Source organism: Dryas octopetala, chromosome 4 (genome assembly GCF_963921425.1).
Source record: "Dryas octopetala chromosome 4, drDryOcto1.1, whole genome shotgun sequence".
In the NCBI taxonomy this organism is placed as follows: Eukaryota; Viridiplantae; Streptophyta; class Magnoliopsida; order Rosales; family Rosaceae; genus Dryas; species Dryas octopetala.
Window position 1 is genome coordinate 9,916,303 of NC_141369.1, and position 18,490 is coordinate 9,934,792.

General features: G+C 35.1%; 3 protein-coding genes and 1 pseudogene across 3 annotated transcripts; all 4 read right to left on the reverse strand.

Moving 5' to 3' along the window:
• Window positions 1-1,403: 1,403 nt before the first annotated feature.
• LOC147286649 (Prefoldin chaperone subunit family protein) lies at window positions 1,404-8,475 on the reverse strand. Its single transcript, XM_086241291.1, has 11 exons — window positions 8,193-8,475; window positions 8,003-8,062; window positions 7,750-7,917; window positions 7,035-7,101; window positions 4,509-4,783; window positions 4,292-4,372; window positions 3,736-3,769; window positions 3,276-3,388; window positions 2,091-2,132; window positions 1,934-2,011; window positions 1,404-1,839 (listed from the first exon to the last, which is right to left on the reverse strand). Exons 1-11 carry the CDS (start codon window positions 8,403-8,405, stop codon window positions 1,783-1,785), a joined length of 1,188 nt encoding a protein of 395 aa, XP_086097417.1. The 5' UTR covers window positions 8,406-8,475; the 3' UTR covers window positions 1,404-1,782.
• A 170-nt stretch (window positions 8,476-8,645) lies between these two features.
• Window positions 8,646-9,567, reverse strand: LOC147286650 (uncharacterized; annotated as a pseudogene).
• Window positions 9,568-9,766: 199 nt separating this feature from the next.
• LOC147286651 (uncharacterized) lies at window positions 9,767-10,842 on the reverse strand. Its single transcript, XM_086240809.1, has 2 exons — window positions 9,857-10,842; window positions 9,767-9,782 (listed from the first exon to the last, which is right to left on the reverse strand). The coding sequence occupies exons 1-2, from the start codon at window positions 10,840-10,842 to the stop codon at window positions 9,767-9,769; spliced, it is 1,002 nt and encodes a 333-aa protein (XP_086096935.1).
• Window positions 10,843-15,493: 4,651 nt separating this feature from the next.
• Window positions 15,494-16,801, reverse strand: LOC147286652 (Leucine-rich repeat (LRR) family protein). The gene has a single exon (XM_086242450.1). It carries the CDS (start codon window positions 16,799-16,801, stop codon window positions 15,494-15,496), a length of 1,308 nt encoding a protein of 435 aa, XP_086098576.1.
• Window positions 16,802-18,490: the final 1,689 nt, after the last annotated feature.

An 18,490-nucleotide genomic window follows, 5' to 3' on the forward strand; every position in this document is an offset into this window, starting at 1 on the left:
AAAATGCCACGTAGACAAAAAAAATAATAAAAACTGAAATAATGATTAAGAAAACTAAAAAAAATAAAAAACCCAATAATTAAATTAAAAAATAAAAATAAAAACTTGTTCGCGCAGCTCCAGCCCTTCTTCCTTCGCCTCCCCCATGTTGGCCACCCAACCCAGCCACCTCCCTCCCCTTCTCTGGCCACCAACTTCATTTCTCTATTTCTCTTTCTTTCTCTCTTTCTGTCACTCTTTCTTTCTCACTCTCTTTCTCTCTTGCCCACCACGTGTAGCTCGGACGTCGGACCTGCCTGGTGGGGTGGGGCCTAGGCTGGGTGGGGCAGGGCGAGGCTGGGATGCGTGGGGCTGATCGGGGCATGGCAAGGCTGGGCGTGGCAAGGTTGGGAGTGGCAAGGCTCAGCGTGGCTGGGTGGGGCAAGGCTGGGCGCAGCAAGCAGATCTGGGCAAGGCGAGGCTGGGGCTGGGGCTGGGGCTTGGTAAGGGGGCTTGGCTGGGCGGGGAAGGGAGGGGCGGGGCTAGATTCAGTTCTCGGACTTCAATCTGGTCCCTTCAATTTGCAGCCATGGTTGGAGGTGTTTGCAAAATAAGAAGAAGAAGAAGAGGGAGGAGGGCTCGATGTTGGTTGGGTGGCTGACGCGATCTACAGTGAAGGTGGTAGAGAAGGGAAGGGGAAGGGTGGAGCTGGTGGCTGTAGAGAGGGAGGAAGGTAGTGGGTTGGGTGGCTGATGGGGGGAGGAAGGAACGGGAATGCGAGGTTGCTGGGTTCTTCTCAGCTCTTTTTTTTTATTAATTTAATTATTGGGTTTTTATTTTTTTTAGTTTTCTTAATCATTATTTCAGTTTTTTAAAGATTATTTTTTATTTTTTTATCCACGTGGCATTTTTTTAAAAACCATATCAACGCGCCACGTATGCAGTTAACGGTCTTCAGACGGAAAAGTTGACGAAGGTACTTGTGTGTGCAAAATTAATAATTGAGGTATTTCTGAGCAACTTTTTTTTATTGGGATACTCAAGTAAAAATGGGTGGTTAGTTGAAGTACTTGTGTGTAATTTGCCTTTAGAAAAAATAAAAATAAAAATCATAAGATTTTTTTTTTCAAATAAAAAATATTAGAACGACTAAATTCTAATTTTCCTTAAAATAAAATTAATTCTCACTACTGTGTTTATTAATGATTATGGATCAGAATAAAAACTTATTAATTACCAAAAGATTTGAATGTTATTAAAAAAAATTATTTTCTTAATAGATATTTTGAAATTATTAAAAAAATTGAGAATACTTTTAACATTAATTAATAACTTCTGATGAAAGGAAAAAGTCAATACCATGCCCCAAACAAATGAGATCGGAGGAGTGATTCCTCATTTTGGAGTGAGACCCACTTATTTTTTTATTTTCAATACGAATAAGCACAAAATTAGAGTGGAATGGGAATCTCATTCAAATAAGTAAACGTGCAATGATCATAGTCTACAATTGAAGCTAGTGTGGCACATTATGAACTAAAAAGATACACGTATATCATATTTTGACATTGTATACTCAAATCAAGCTATCCCTTAGCTCAAGTCACAAAATTTTTGGCTTCTCTAACAAAAGCAGTGCTTGGTTCTTTCTTTCTTTTTTTTTTTGGTTTTTTTTTTTCTGTCGAGTTTACTTGGCCCCACAGTGAAAATTATTTAAGTTGTAATCTGCAGCATTGCTAGACAGTGTCATCAGATTTCAAAACGACCTCTTGTTGTGTAAGCAAGTCTCATATTTCAATATAACTATTTTCGCTGCATCTTAAATCTTGAAACTGGCTTTGAAGGTCGAGAACCAGAAGACTGCAACAGTGAAAACCAACATTACCATTTAATCAAAAAATAAGGCCACTAGAACCAATTTTCTTAATTATGTAAAGAGTAGCATCAAATCTACCTGTGATGTAGATGTAGTTTGTTCCCTTGAATTTGTCTGTAGATTGTCAGTGCGCTCAACAATAGAACCTGTAAAAGCCTACGCATAGAGAATAGTAAATACAGTAACAAATCAAATAACAAATAACCCAATTGAATTAAGTGCAATGGAAACATACTGTCTGACTCTCAAATTTTGGTTTTGAACTTTGGAGAGGAATCTGTAAAACAAAAGGAGGCCACAATAAGCTGGATTTGAATGCAAGCTATTGAGTGTCAATCAATGTGTATGTGTGGAGACATGACCATATATATAACAAGTGTTCGAGCTCATAGTTACAATTGGAACTCTTCATGAATAAAGCACCATAGATATGGTTCTGTATAACTATCACTAATCACTTGAATTTCATTGATAAAAATTGCAAGATCACAATCAGAGCCCAAAAGACCCATCACTTATGCAAAAACTTTCTGAGCCAATCAATTGTAGTAGGTGATATGGAAAAATGCATATCCCTACCAACCCATACTCATTTTAACGATATGAAGTTCAAGAGAGTAGTGGGCCTAGTGGCATTAAATCATGCTTAACGAACCATGAGAATTTGGCATGGACATAAGAACACGACGAAATCTATTCAGACCAAAAGCATGAGAAAATAGACCAAAACGACAATCACCGAACAAACATCCACCACCAACCATCAACTCAGACCAAAAAGAAACAATCACCCATTATTGTAATGCCTTTTCCACAGGGTCATGTTATAGCCAATAATTAAGAAAAAATCATGCATGCCTCGTTAAAACTGAGGTCAAGCCAAAGTATGAATGGAAATTTAGAAGAACATTGAGCTAAAATAAGCTGGGTGTTGCTGTGACTTTAAGATACCAACCATTAAGAATGGAATGGAAGAACCTGAGCCAAGAGAAAGATAGGGTGAGCAAGAGAGATTTATTTATTTTACCCCTGCTCTAGATGAAAGAAATAGCAAAGACAGTGTTGGCATTCTATCCTAGTCGAAATAGTTAATTTTGAGGATAAGCGTTTAACTTCTCAGCCTCCCTCAAATCTACCCATTTTTGGAAGAAAAGGGTGGTCCCTGAAAGTGATACATCCCTTTTCTTTTCCTTTCCCTCCCAACATCTTAACAAGCAATGAATAGTCTCTTTCCACCTTTAATTCTTCCCATTTCCAACTTCCACTTATCCCCACTATATGCAACATCAGGCACCAAGGGAAATTAATCATTTACTTTCCTGCAATCTTGGCAAGAAAACATGCAAGCAATGCCTTAAAGAAAAGCAGAAAAATGCTATATAGTATAGATTATAGAGGCTCAAAAATAAGCGATATGTACCTGATTTCTTGACGAGGGCACAGTTTGAACATTCTCAACTTCAGAAGGCACCAAAGCTTTGTCAGCAGAACTTTCCACATCACTAACCAATAAATTGCTAGGAGAAACTTTATCTGGAAGACCAAAAAAAAAAAAAAGGAATCAATAAGTACTTAGCAAAATTTGAGATAAAGTTACAGTAATTGATGAATGGGGAATGTGCACCAATCGAAGCAATATCATATCTCCTGATAGCAGAATCTCAAAAATATAAATTGGATATCAGAATATCTATGTGTTGATAACAACTAAGCAGCTTGTCCTGTTAAAACATGACATCCTAAGAACAGAAACGGGATGTCTTGAGTATGCAAGTATCTGTAGCATAAGTTACAAATTATCAATAGAAGAGCCTTATTCTATGCTTTCTTGATTGAGATTTGAGAGAGTGAGAGAGAGAGAGAGAGAAGTCAGTACTAACCTTCGGATATAGATTGCACCGTCAGGCCTGAACACTGCATTTTCAAATTTACCCAAAAACGAAAATCAACTATTTAATACAGTAGAATGAAGGGAAAAGTACCATTAAATCCTACCTTCCCCCAAAAAACAAACAAAATCTGAAACATTTTACAAAAGACGAATCATGACCATAATATTTTCATAAAATTATAAATTCCTACACACTTGTATCTCCAATTAGCCAAATACAATCTTAATAATAGTTTTTTAAAATTAGAAAAGAAAAAAAAAAGGAAGAAGATAAATTCGATAAGGACATCTTAATATATAAGCAATTGAAACATTAACATTTTTTTTTCTTAATAAGACAAGTTAAGCAACTCATTTGGATAAACATGATAAAACTTCCTTTTTAAATGAAAGCTTTTATTTGATCGCTATAAAATTCATGAATCCAAAATTTCTATTTTGTCATCACAAGAAAGAGAATATGAATCTTTCAAAGCTTGAAATTCTAATAAAGACTAAACAAACAGAATGACCAAGAAAGAGAACACGAAGATGTTATCACTTACACTAGACTGATCAGTAAAATTTTCTTTGTTGGAAGCAATTGAATCTTTTGTCTGCTCTGGAGATTTTCTTGACCTCGACTCCTATTTGATCAGTGATTGAAACTGAGTAATTAACCCTTTCTTTGGCTTGGAACAGTAATTACACATTACCAATCAGATGTGCTTGTAAACATTTCTTCAACACCTCAAGAAAAATGCCTAAACTCCTAAACATTACCTCAGAAATTATGAGATTCTGATGAAGAGATTTCTGATCTGTAAGCTGATTTTCATCAACTTCAATTTTCTCATCGTGATCACTCTCATCATCACATTGTGCAGCAAATTCAACCTTGGTTTGCTCTTCTTCACTCTCTATCTCACTTTCAGCTTCAAGTTCTTCTTTCTCAAGTTCATCCATCCTGGCCATCATACGAGCAAATTCTTCATCTTCATCTGCAACTTTTGCAATGTCTGGTCCAGAAGAAAAAGAAGAATCTTGCTTAAGTGGACCTGAAAAATAATTGATCTCAATTATTGGTTTCTTGGGAAAATAAAGGACAAAAAAGCATAAAACCAAGAGAAATGGGCAACAAAGGTTCAGATCAATGCCAACAGATTCAGTGATATATAGGGGGGGCAAGACATCTCTCACTTTCTCCTAACCAAATGAGTCTCCAAATTGCCCCTTATATAAGTAATAGAATGCTCAAGGTTATGAAAAACACATGTAAAAAACTTTAAGTAGAAACAATATTAAACAAACACCAAGGAACCTTCTATAACCTCCAAAACATCAAACCTATCCACTCGACATGACTAACATCCAAGAATTCTCAAACCAACAGTCATTTGATGCTGCAAAAGGGATATCAAAGTATTGGGGCTTAACAAAGGATTAAGATACAAAAACTGCAGAATCTCCATAATTCTTCACTCTGAACAATCTATCTTCACAAGAAAACCATCTAATATATTGTATCAATTAAGACTAAAACTCACCAAAATAAAATAAAATCAAAAGCAACTGCATATATTGATATTAAATTGAACCAAAAAATCTTAGACAGAAAGCCCCACTTCTCAGCCAAAAGAGGAAAGGGCAGAAAAGATGTTATAGAGGAACTTTATTTGTTTTGTTCTGAACTGCCCAGATTCTACTCTTGTATATACAAATATTCTTGAGATGCAATTGTAAATTTAAATTATTTCTGCCAGATTTAGCCTGTAACTAAACCAATATGATTCTTGGCTAGTCTCCTAACACTGTTGCTATGTCCTATTAGTTCCAGATTCACACTGGCTGTTAGTCACAAAAAGTCGATGTTTGATTTTCGCTTATAAAAATTATGCCATCATCCCAAAGAAGTCCCTACCTAATTTTCCTAAAATTTCTACCTGAAAACCCTTTTTGAATAGGAAACATAATCTTTTATTAACAAAGGGAAAAGTGAAGTACTAGCAAAGGACAAGAAGTCCATCTATGCCCAAACCTGAAAGCCCCAATTGATGCCCATGAAAATAATGAAAGCTTTTGATAATTCAAAGCAGGGATCAATTTACGAATCACATTTGTTATTTAAATCCTAGGTTGGTCTCAAATTAGTTCAAAATTCTGTTTATTCCTTGTTTGAATCAAGGAATTAAAAACAACTAAAAATTAATGTGTCTGTGTAATTGACCATAAAATCCGAACAGCAAAGAATCAACCACTTCAGTTGGGATCTGTTGACACATGATTTGGTGAGAAAGTCCAGTGAACTCTTAAATCTAACATCAGATAATTAACAGTTTGAAGAAATCTGGCATGTTTTTATATTCCCCTCAAATCTAAATTAATAAGGAAAGCTAAAGTTATCCCCAAGACATTAACAAATAAAAAAACAGACCAGAAGACGGGCTTAAAACCACTTCACCTAAACGCATAATGAGTATAAATGAAGTCTAAAATCCAACCAAGCTAGAAATTGAAGGGAAGCTAATTTATCTCTTAATTTTTTTCTTTTTTTCCACAATAGGTAAGAAAGGCCAAAGTCACCCCAGGCCATGAACAAAATAATAATACAATCCAGAAGTTAGGCTAGATCATTTCAATCCTATGAATCATGAAACGCAATCGTAAATCAAACTAGATCACCTGTTTCTTTCTAACCAGAAAGATTCTCCGATTTATGGTTTGCAAATGTCTCTATAACAGACATCAAAAAGATACTGCTTGAACTTGACAAGGTAGCCCTAATTAATTAATAATAAGAGATCGTGATTTTTGATTCAGTTGCTTCTATCATCAAGGTTAGTAATGACTAAATGAATTATAAAGAGGTAATCTGTTTAAACACTATATTCAAAACACCATAGTTACTATTTCTTATAGAATTAGTACCTGGCTAGATTTTTCCAAATAAAGAGATGGTGCATCTGTTGAGTTATTTTTCATCCCATACTGATGATGGGAGGTAAAGAAATTCTATAAAATGAAATTTTTGGCAAATAAAAAAATATTTCTTTTCTTTTTTCTAAGTATTTATTATGGATCAATTGTCCTTCGCATGGGATAAAAGGCTTAAGTTTGACAGAAAAACAAATAACATAACATTGGGAAAAAAAAAAAGAGAGACTATTCAATCATCTCTGCAATGTAAACTATTAGAAGATTTACAAAAACGGTGAAACATCAATAAGAAAATTGACATTGCATATTTAACAATAAATCCAATGATTGAGAGGAAAAGAAATATAAGAAAGAAAGGAGGCAAAAACCTACCTGGCTCAGATTCTCTTTTAGAAGAACTTTCCTCCTCATATTCTTCCCTTATCTCTACAAGGCCCTCCTGTTGTACAATTTTTTAGAAAATATCAAGTTCATATATATACATAAAAATACCTTGTAATAAAAGTTTTATGGAAGCAAATTTTTTTGACCGCATGTGTAAAGCTAACATTTGAACAAAGATAGAAACGTTTCTTCAAGACATATACACCAGAAATCTACAACTCCAACATAAAAAACTTATCTCCAAATTAGTACCATCATATGCACTGAAAAGAACCCTTCAAGAGCCCCTAGATATTGAAAAAAGAAATCTTATTATACATTTAATTGAAAACATCCAATCACATGTGATGCACGTATTTGCAAGTTTGCAACTTCTTCCTTTCTTGGTGTGAATGTCATGTAATTGCAAGACTCAACAGAAATACGGTGGTTACTAGTTTAATTTACTTTAGGATGTAAATGTTAATGCAGCCTTCATACATGAAAATAAGCATGATTCTTTAGTTTACTATGATTCTAAAAGAAACCCACTTGAATAGTAAACCATATGCGTAAAATGTTGTTACACCAATTTGCAAATTGAGAATCTGTTGGTGACTTGGTGAGCAAGGAATGAAATCCATTTATATTCTATAGGAAGTGAACAAAATTAAACCTCATTGCACGTTATATGAATAAAAATTACTCAAATTTAGGCTATTACCGCAGCTTCAGAAGCCGTAGCATCAAAAAAGGAAGCCTCAGCCCTCAGATCGTCAACCGTGGCATTGAGCGAATCCACATGGGACTCCAATGTCTTCCCTCTTCTCTTCAAAATCTCCACTGTTTGCTTGGATGTCCTTTCCGCATAGTAACCCTCTCCCAGTAGAACCTGCACTAAATTACAATAGCGCTCTGTTTGGCTGCTGAGACAATTAAAACAAATTTAAATAAATAAATAAAAGCAATCGCTCTACCAGAAACTCATTGGTGTGCACCAAACGCCCAGGGAAAAATGCTGCCTTCCCAAACGGAACCTACAATATAAGCAATTATTCAAAAGAAATTATTTAAAAAGCAATTGTTTAAAAGCAATTATTCAAAAGCAATTAATTTCTTGAAATTGGAAAAAGAGTGGGGGTTGGGATTCGGTGGTGGAGGGTGTACCATAATATCGTGGTGGAGGTGGTCGGGGAGTCGCCCAACGAGGCTGATGAGACTTTTGTTGTCGGCGACGAAGCCTCGGAGGTGCTCCAGCTCTCGGTGCTTCTTGGCGATCGTGTCCTGTACGCGCTTCACTGCTTTCTGTGCGTCTTCTACCGGGAACAACGACGAGAGTGACGTCACCCTTCCCTTACCCTTTGCTGCTGCGTCTTCCATTATGGCGGAGGCGGGAGTCGAAACGCACGGTTTAGAGGTTTAGAAAAGAGTTGGGTTTTGGGAGCGAGAGTAGTTGTTTCTTGTTAGTAGCCTTGGAAGGGTCGTAAACAATGCACTAACTTCAATCTCCCCTCCAAAAAAAATAAAGAAACCTATTCCGGCTCAATAAAAAGTGAGGCTTAAGGCGAAACTACAAAAAGGCATTCTAAATATATTATTCAAAAATATTTAAAAAAAAAATTATTGAAAAATTAATCTTCTTGCTTTTTGAGATGCAAAATTAGTGATTAAATTTTTATATTCCAATTGTTTTACCAAATTTTTTTCAATAGATAACATAGCTAACTCATTTAATCTTTCTTGTGACATAGTTGACCGTAAATAAGTTTTTATTAGTTTTAATTTTGAAAAGCTTCGTTCTGCAGAAGCAACAGTTACAGGTATTGTCAATAATATTCTATATGCAATCCAAACATTTGAAAAAGAATCAAACCTCGCAATAAAATTGAGTAGTTCAATTGGAGTTTTTGTTTCTGTTGGTAATATTTCTCTTAAAACATTTAATTCTTGAAGAAGATCTAATCCATCAATATCAGAAGTGTTGCCATCTTTTAAAAACTCTTCAAGATGAAGACACTTACTTTTCAAATCATCATTGACTAATGACTTTAAAATTTTCAAATCATATAAGAAACCAAAAACTTGTTCATATGTTTGAAATTGTTCAAACCTACTTTGAAGTGAAGAAATAGCATGATCTATTATATATAAAAAATACTCAACTCTAAAAGACTCCTCAGCTGATTGAGTTGTTTCATCATTCACATTCTCATCAAATTGTTTTTTTTCTATAAACCTTACGTTTTTCACGAAAAATAGGATCTATTTCCATTTCAAGTGCAATCTCTTTAGCTGAAATCAAAGCAGATTCAAATCCATTTTCCCTATACTTTTCAAAGAAAGAAATCAAACCTTTTAATTGGTGTATGGCAACATCAATATGCATGTCTTTGGATTGCAAGTTTTTACTAACAGAGTTAATAGCAAATAATATGTCATACCAAATAATCATGCCCAATAAAAATTCAAAGTTTTCAATCTCATATGTTGATAATGTTTCGGCTTCACTTTTTGATATGGGATCTAAGTCACTAAGCTTTGCTACTTGGAGTAAAGCATATCTAATTTGTGGAGCTTGGTATCTTATTGCTTTGACACTTGCTATACGACTTTCCCAACGTGTTTGTGACAATGCTTTAATAGTTAAACTAGTTACATTATCTTCAAAAAATTTCCACCGCTTAGGTGAAGAAGAAAATAATTTATACACACGTTGTAACACTCCAAAAAATGTTTTAGCTTTAGAACAAGAATTGGCTATGTCACAAAGTACAAGATTAAGACTATGACAACCACATGGAGTGTAAAATGCTCTTGGATTTATTTCTAACAATCTTTTTTGTACTCCTCGATTTTTCCCTTTCATGTTAGATCCATTATCATATCCTTGTCCTCTTATGTCATTAATATTAAGTTCAAGATTTGTTATTTCACTTATAAGTTCATCAAAAAGTCCTTTTCCTGATGTATCATCTACTTTTAAAAATCCTAAAAAGAATTCTTCTATAGTTATTGGACTTTTTGAAAGATCCACACAACGCAATATAAGAGACATTTGTTCATGATGACTTATATCTGGTGTGCAATCAAGTATAACTGAAAAATATTTTGCCTCTTTAACTTTTTTAAGAATTTCAATTTTAATTGCACATGCTAACATATCTATCAATTCATTTTGTATGTTATGACCAAGATAATGATTATGAACATCACCATTTTTTATACGTTCAAGATGTTCTTCCATTGTTGGATCAAATTCTGCAATTGTTTCGATAAAGCTTAAAAAAATTCCATTATTTTCTTGATATATCTTCTCATTTTTTCCACGAAATGCCAAATTGTTTTTAGCAAGATTTTTTACAACTGCAATAATTCTTAATAATACTTTTTTCCAATGCTCTTTCTCTTTGTTAATGTGTTCTTGTAATTTTTTATCTATTGTTTTATTTTTTTCCAATCTTAATTCTAAATCAATCCAACTACCCATATTAGTCACATGTTCAATACTTGCTTCATGACTTCTTAGCTTTTCACTAAGATTTTTCCAATCTTTACATCCTTCATTAGCCAATTGACTTCTACTAGTCTTTGAATTAAATAGCTTACAACAAAAACAATATACTCTATCCAACTCTTTTGAATAAACTAGCCATGTTCTTTCACGTTCTTCTCCATTTGCTAATTTCCGATTGTAATGTCTTGTAGAGAAATGTCTAGAGTTTTCATCGTTAGGAAAATTGAATTCAAAGTCTTTAATGGGACCTCTTTCCACTAATAAATTTCTTATGTTTGTATTTTTTCCATTGGCAAGGATCATAAATGTTTGTTACATCTTCATTTGGTTCTTGACTTGGTTCTTGGCCTAGTTGTTGGCTTGGTTCTTGGTGTGGTTCTTGGTTTTGTTCTTGGCTTGGTTCTTGGTTGTGTTCTTGAATTGGCTCTTGATTTGGTTCTTGACTTAGTCCTTGATTTGGGTATTGACTTGGTTCTTTATTGTTAATAACAAACTTATCAAGAGCTCCTTTTTGAGATTGAATTAGTTTTTCTATTCTTTTTTTCTTCTTAAGTTTTTCATACCCTGATTCAAATTTTCTGCTAGACATATTTGATATTTATACTGATAATTAAACAACTAAGTAACAAACAAAAACTAATGAGATACAAGAACAATAAAACCTTGCTCAACTGCAATTTCCACAAGTAAATGGCTCTGCAATTTCAACAAGTAAAAGGCTCTGCAATTTTGAAGAAAAAAATCTTGATTAGTATAAAAAATCATATCATTGCACATTTACACACCAATTTTGAACAACCAAAAATCGAATGACAAATATAAAAAATTAGCAAAAACTTACCAGCTATCCAATGAGGCAATGAGCCTTGACTATTGAGTTTGAACTGTGAAGATTGAGAGTTGAGATTATTAGAGAATATAGACGAGAAAGACTGAGAGTGAGGAGAGTCAGAGAGACAAAGAGAATAGAGAAAACTAGAAGAGATTAAGAGATTAAGAGAAGAGGGAGAGAGAGAGTCTGATGGGAATAAGGAATAGACAACAAGTAAAAGATGTAGAGTCTAATGCTTAATTGTAGGCGTGCAACTATGCAAGTGCAGCAATCACTCAATCAAGAAATCAACATTAATTGTAGAGGTGCCGTGTGCAACATTAATTGTAGGCATAAGGCATGTAGGCTACTAGGCTACTAGGCTTCCAAAAAATATTAGGCCTAAATTTTTTTTTTTTCAAAGAGAAAAGGATGGAGGCTTTTAGGCTTCCATAGTTCCATTATAAAATATTTTTTTTTTCAATAGTAGAGTAGTAGACTATCAGACAATGGAGGCCTTTCAAAATTTGTGGCCCTAGGCCTGTGCCTTGGTCGCCTTGGGCCTTAGCCGGCACTGAACCTATTATAAATAATCAATAAGGACATGCTATTTTAATAAAGATCCGTTGATTTTAAGTATCAAATTATAATTTTTTTCATTTTAACTACCAAAATATTTATATCATTTTACTTTAGATATTAAATTTCAGTTTATGTACTAACTTTAAAACACATAGTTATACTGAGTTGTAACTGTCTAACAGTCATAACTTTTTTATTGATTTGTTATTTTTTTAATATTTGCAAGGCTTAAACTTTAATATTTAGTTTCAGAGTTATAAGACTTCATCCCCCAAACCTAAATAAAAAACATTAAACTCTTATAAATTTTGAATTTTTATGAATTTGAAACAGCCAGGACTGTGACTGTTCGACAGTTACAATTGTATAGCAAACTAATTTGTGACCTAATCCAAAATGTCTTACTTTAGGTTAGTACCTAAATAAAAAAAAAAAAAAATATTAGTGTCTTATTGTTTGCTGAAGAACTATTGATATTTAGTATTTAATCCTAATTTTCTATTTTAATAATATAAAAAATCTTTTAACCTATACCCAACATTGTCTCTATACCTAATTCAAAATAACTCTATAACCAACATAATTTATCCGCCCCACTCAACTCTAACAAAATCCTAAACTCAATAAAGCACTCTATATATGGGTGCAAATAAGTGTAATATTAACAAATAAATACTCAAACAGCGCTTTGGAGTCTTCAAGTGCGTGTTCTAATCATTCTTTCGAGTTTTAACAAAAAAAAAAAGTTTTTACTTAAAAACTGAAATTGAGACATGTTAGGCACACCAGGTTCGAACATGTTGAGTGACATTTGGCACACAAGGCCGAACACATAAAAGAACGTTTGGTCATAAGCCACCAAATATGAAGGAGGACGTTCGATAGTCATCAGCTGAACGCTTCCCCATAATTAATTTTCAAGAAAAATTGTTCAACGGTTCCACACCAAAAGTTCCTAGACTGGTTCAATATGATGTCGTCATGCTGCCGAACACCCCATAGGGCATTCGGTTAACCAGCGCCGAATAAAATGCAAATTTTTTATTTTTCAAAGCTCTCATCATTTTGTTCAAATCCAACATTAAACATCTATGATTCATAGTATTGTAGCCCAAACAAAAATTATTTAGCAAAAGACTTAAAATCAAACCAAATCTATGATTCATAAAATGTTTTTTGAAAAAAAAAAAATAACTTTAATTAGGTGGGTTCTTCCTTCTTGATGCAGGGGGAGTTGCTACTGTTTGGAAAACAAATACTATTCAATGGGGATAGTTTTGGGTTTGATGATGAGGGTGTGAGGGTGTTAGATAGGGTGGTTATGGGGTTGGCTAGTGGTGGTGAGGGTGTTTTTGCCTTGTTGGGTGTGTTTATTGGGTATAGAGATTAGGAATGTCTTGGGTTTGAAAAATTGTTGGGTATAGAGATAAAGTTTTATAATTTTAGTTTTACAAATTGGTGTAAAGCATGGAATTAAATTTTGAAATTTCGAAGAAATTTTTATTTTTTTTAGGTTTCAAAATATTATCGAAACGAAATTGTCGAAATTTTGTAAAAAGTTTCAATTGTTTTAGTTTAAATTTCCAATGAAATTTCTATATTTTTGAACCCTCGAAATTTATTCGAAATTCGAAATTTAATTCCTTAGAATAAAAAGTGTATTGGGGATAAAAATAAATAAGTTTGGCCTAAATAGCAACACCCAAGACAAAAATGTAGAGATTTTGAACTGTTTTTGCTCCAACCCATAACTAAATAATCCCCCTAATCAGCCTTTGTCCCAAATTTTTTTTTTCCCAAATATATGATAATTTTTTTTGTGGCTTTTTTCCACTTTACTCTGTTGAACTTTGCACTCGTTTTCACTTCACTGCTTAAAAAATTTTGCAATGTCAAACCTCAGTTACATTATTTCAAAATTTTTATTAAAAATCAGTACGTGTGCAATGTTTAGTTGGATAAATTGTAAAAAAAAAAAAAATTTGTGTATAGGGTTTAAACGAGCCAAACACAATCATGCTCAAGCTTAAAACATACGAGCAAAAAAAATATTGAACTTAATATGAACTCAAGCTATATTGAGCCAATTTACATAGTCTTATATGATGATGTACCAATGCTAAAAGCCTAGCTACAATTGCAATTATATATTGAGTGATCTCTTTACTAATCCTAATCCAGTTACATAGTCTTATTTGATGGTATATACACATGCTACACTTTTTTTGGTTCATAATAAAATATGAGCTACTCACGAGTGTTACGAGCCCAATATACCAAAGCTCAAGCTTGACTTATTTCTTAAACCAGCCGAACTCGACTCGACTTATTTCTTTTACAAGCCAAACTCAAACTAAACTTGAGTTGTATCGAACTGATTAACAGTGCTACGTGTACAAAGATTTGCTGGAGTGCATTATTAGAGACAAAAAAAAAGTGATCAAGTTTGATCCAAAATCTATCAATCAAACTACTCGAGACAAAGATTCTAAGAAACAAATTGGAGCGCCTGAAACAAGAAACCTATCAAAGAAACAATCTATCATCCAAAATATTCCATGGCCAAAATAAATTGTCATACATTCATCTTGAACTGAGAAACAAATCGGAGCGCCTTGGAGGTAGAATGCGATGGTGGTGACAGTGGTCGGAGATGCAAGAGGAGATGAGAGAAAAATGGATGGCCTAAGTTGAAGATGGTGGTGGTAGTGGTAAATTCAAATCGAGCCTTGAATGCGGTGCACAAAGACGACAATGATGGTCAAAGATTGGAGTTGGCTAGAGATTGGAGCTGTGGTTGGGATGAGGATGAAGATTTGGAGTCGATCTCTAAAGTTATCCTCACTTATCCCAACCATTTTGTTGGGATAGTTATCCAGATTTGGTAAAAAAATGAATGGTTTCGATCATGAGCTTACACAGTAAAACGACATAGTTTTGATTGATTAGTATAAAATTAGCACACAAGAGATTTGCAGAGGATCCAAATCAAGTTATCCTACATAATATAAGTTGAGTTGGACTAGGTTAGATTAGGTCTTTTCCAATCCAAAGTCATAATTTCAGCCCAAACATGATAGAAGGATTAATTATCCTATTCCTACTCTTTATCCTACCCAACAAATGAACCCTATGTGTGTAGAAGTAATTTGAGATTTTTTATAGATAGAAAATACACTTAAATGAGTGTACTTGTTTCCTCTCAAAAAAAAAAAAAAAAAGAGTGTACTTGTTTGTATAAATTCAAAACCTAATACTAATTAAATTTCCATTATGTCTAGCATTTTAATAAATCCGATCCGAATCCAATATTTAGCTATTTATCCTTAAATACACATTAATTTAACTATTTATTCTATCTAATCCAATCCAATTCTACGCATCAAACAAGTCCGACTGTGTTAAGACATTCATATCTTCATTGAACAAACTTTACACCACCGAGTATTTACAAGACCAGTAGACCACACGGTATTACACCAACTTGTGCCCTTACTATGGTTCTAGAAAGACTAGAATTATTGACAATCTTACGATTATTCTTATTATTTCTTACAATTGTTATGTATAGCTAGGAGCTGTACTAAGAGGCGAAGACAGAGGCGTTGCTGCTGGCACTGCAGCAATGCTAGGGGCAAAAGCAGCTGCGCCGCCGCTGCCGCCAACACCACCACCATTACATGGATGTTCAAAGCAGTCAAGAGGGTGCTCAAGTACTGCATCACATTCTTTCTTGGTCCTCTGGTAAGGCCTCTCTGGCAAACAGTTCCGGCGATCATCAAATGCAATGCCTTTGGATGTCAAATTCTGGCATGTACTTCCCTCTTCCTCACAGAAATAATTGTAGGAGAATGTGAAATTTGCCAAGTTTGGCAAACTACAAACTCCAGCTGGTACAATCCCACTCATGCTATTGTGGGCCAAATTTAGTAGCTCCAAATGAGCTAGCCCTGCCAAGCTGTAAGGTACAGGACCAACAAGCTTGTTAGAGCTCACATCCAACACCCTCAATTTGTAGAGAAACCCAACTTCTTGTGGCAGACACCCTGACAAGTTTGTGTTGATCAACAAGAGTTCCTCTAAAGTATCTGCAAAGTTGACTATGCTTGGGGGAAGGCACCCCCCAAAGTTGTTGTTAGCAAACACCACCACACTAGCTGAGCTTCCTCCTATAGTAGCTGGAATTATATTGGTCAAGCGGTTGTTATTAACAAATATTGCATCCACTCCTTTTTTACTGAAAAGTGCAGGAGGTAATGGCCCTTCAAATTCGTTGTAGCGAAGATCAAGATACTTTAAGGAAGGGAGAGAGAGGACAACTGTGGGAAAAGGGCCTACAAATCTGTTGTTACTGAGATCAAGCTCATACAGGAGTGTAAGGTTGACCAGACTTTGAGGGAGGATCCCACAAAAGCGGTTGCTATTCAGGTGGATAAGTGCAATGTCCGACAAGAGGCCTAATTCTTCCGGGAGGAATCCGGCGATGTCAGCTTTGTTAAGGTCAATGCCAGCAACAACTTGGGTTTTGGGGTCATCAGGAGCTGGTGCACAGAACACACCCTTGTAGTTGCAAACTGAAGGACCCTCCCAATTCGTGGTGTAGTTGTATGGATCGGAGTAAATTACACATTTCCAAGCTTGGAGGGCAAGAAAAGCTTGGTGGAGTCTTGGGTTTGAAGAATCTGGTGCTGCAGGATGGTTGTGGTGGCGATGGTGATGGGGATGGTGATGAGAGGCATAGGTGGCACTGCTGCTGCTGTGTTTTACAGAAGAAGCCAGATTGAGATTGTTGAACAAACAAGATAGATTTATAAGTAATAGGAATGTTAATACATGGATAGCAATGGAAGCAAATGAAAACGAAGCCATTCCTCACTCAATCCTCAGTGAGTTTAGTCCGAATTCATGGTAGACGCTAGAGAGCTGTTTGTATATATAAGGTAAGGAACTCTCTCTCTCTCTCTCCCATTCAATTCAAATTATAAGAAACACAATCAATTGTCTAGTCTCATTTTTAATCATGTTCTTCATGTGAGTCCGATGAAACAGACTTAATTTCTTTCTTAGATTAGATGATAACGCAGAAAGAAAATGTTACATCGACATACTTGTTACAGCGACAGTTAACCATAACAACTGCCCCAACAGAAGAAAATATGCACTTTGAGTATTTAACAGCCTTCATCTTTCAATTAAATGGTTATATCAAACTTAAATTTGTGCACCAATGAAAATATTCTTGTACTTTACGTTTGGAAGATGAATATGATGGCAACAGGATTGGATATATATAAAGTTGTACATGTATATATTAGTGTCTGCAGCCTAAGTCAAAATATTAGCATCCATTGATAAGGATTTAGGACCTACCTGCTCCCAGTGTACGTAGTTTTCACAGTTGTTTGAAGTGGAGCTGGAGAAAGACAGCTTCAACCCCCCCAAGACCAGACCCAGAGGCCAGAGAGAGAGAGGGGTGGTTTCTTGAAACTCAAGGAAACTAAGGTGGTTGCTATGCTTGCCATCAACATCACTCAGACAGCAATTAAGCGGATTTTGTTGACTACTGAGAATTAATGTCTGGTGAGGACATTGACAATCAGCAGATACCATATACAAACTGTGCTATAGTTAACAACTGGAGCAAGCTGAGGAATTCTTGTGTGTGCTGGCGCACTACGCCGAGCTCTTATGCACAAGGTGTGACCCGGCGCACTATATCCAGTCCCACGTACAAGCCCGATGCATTGCGATGGGTGCACAAAGCACAATAATTTTCCAAGTTGTTTCTTGACCACTTAAACAGTATATATTTATGAAAGATATTGACTATCAGTGATTATAAGTTGGGAAAGAGAGAGAGAGAGAGAGTAGACCAATCTTAAAGGCAGTTTTACCCATGGATGCTAGAGAACCAAGCCTGCAAAAGCACCGTATATACATGTTTTATTTTTAAGGCAGTAGTTCATTTTCAGCCAACTTGCTCGTGTTGGGGGCTTCAAGCATTGGTTCTGGTGGCCTCTGATGCCAGGCATTTAGCCCTTAAAGGCTGATCCAGTTACTTTCGTCACACACTCTAGTCTGAGAAAGTTATTGTACATACTACGCACTGTGTTGGATTCTCACAAGAGTAGGTGTAGGACCTACTATCAAAAAGTGGGTCCCACACCTCGTGTGTGTGTGCCGGATGTATTGCCCCGAATGAATGCAAAAATCTCTTATAATTGTAATTGAGTAAAACTTTAGTCAGGATATCTTGATTGTGAATTACACTGTTGAAGGCAGCCATAGGGTTATTAACAATCACACTTAACTACACTCCCTTGCTTCAGACTACATTTGTTTATAGAAAGAATGGACTGATAACTGTAACGGTCAAAATTAAAGAAGCACTTGATCATTATACATGACCAAAAACTTGTGTGTTTGGTTTTACAACGAGACCCACTCATACAAATACAAAGAACATGAGAGCGGATCCGAACCACAAGAATCACACAAGAGGGGGGCAATTTGCACACAAACAAATCTCTGTTTCGATCTAATGTCAAAAATTACAAA

Excerpts from the sequence above, each read along its gene's own strand:
- LOC147286649 (XM_086241291.1), bottom strand. The coding sequence starts at position 8,405 with ATGGAAGACGCAGCAGCAAAGGGTAAGGGAAGGGTGACGTCACTCTCG. Across the intron at positions 8,063-8,192 it reads ACCTCCACCACGATATTATG|GTTCCGTTTGGGAAGGCAGC; the intron begins GTACACCCTCCA and ends CTTATATTGTAG. Across the intron at positions 4,373-4,508 it reads AGAATCTCATAATTTCTGAG|GAGTCGAGGTCAAGAAAATC; the intron begins GTAATGTTTAGG and ends CTGATCAAATAG.
- LOC147286651 (XM_086240809.1), bottom strand. The coding sequence starts at position 10,842 with ATGATCCTTGCCAATGGAAAAAATACAAACATAAGAAATTTATTAGTG.
- LOC147286652 (XM_086242450.1), bottom strand. The coding sequence starts at position 16,801 with ATGGCTTCGTTTTCATTTGCTTCCATTGCTATCCATGTATTAACATTC.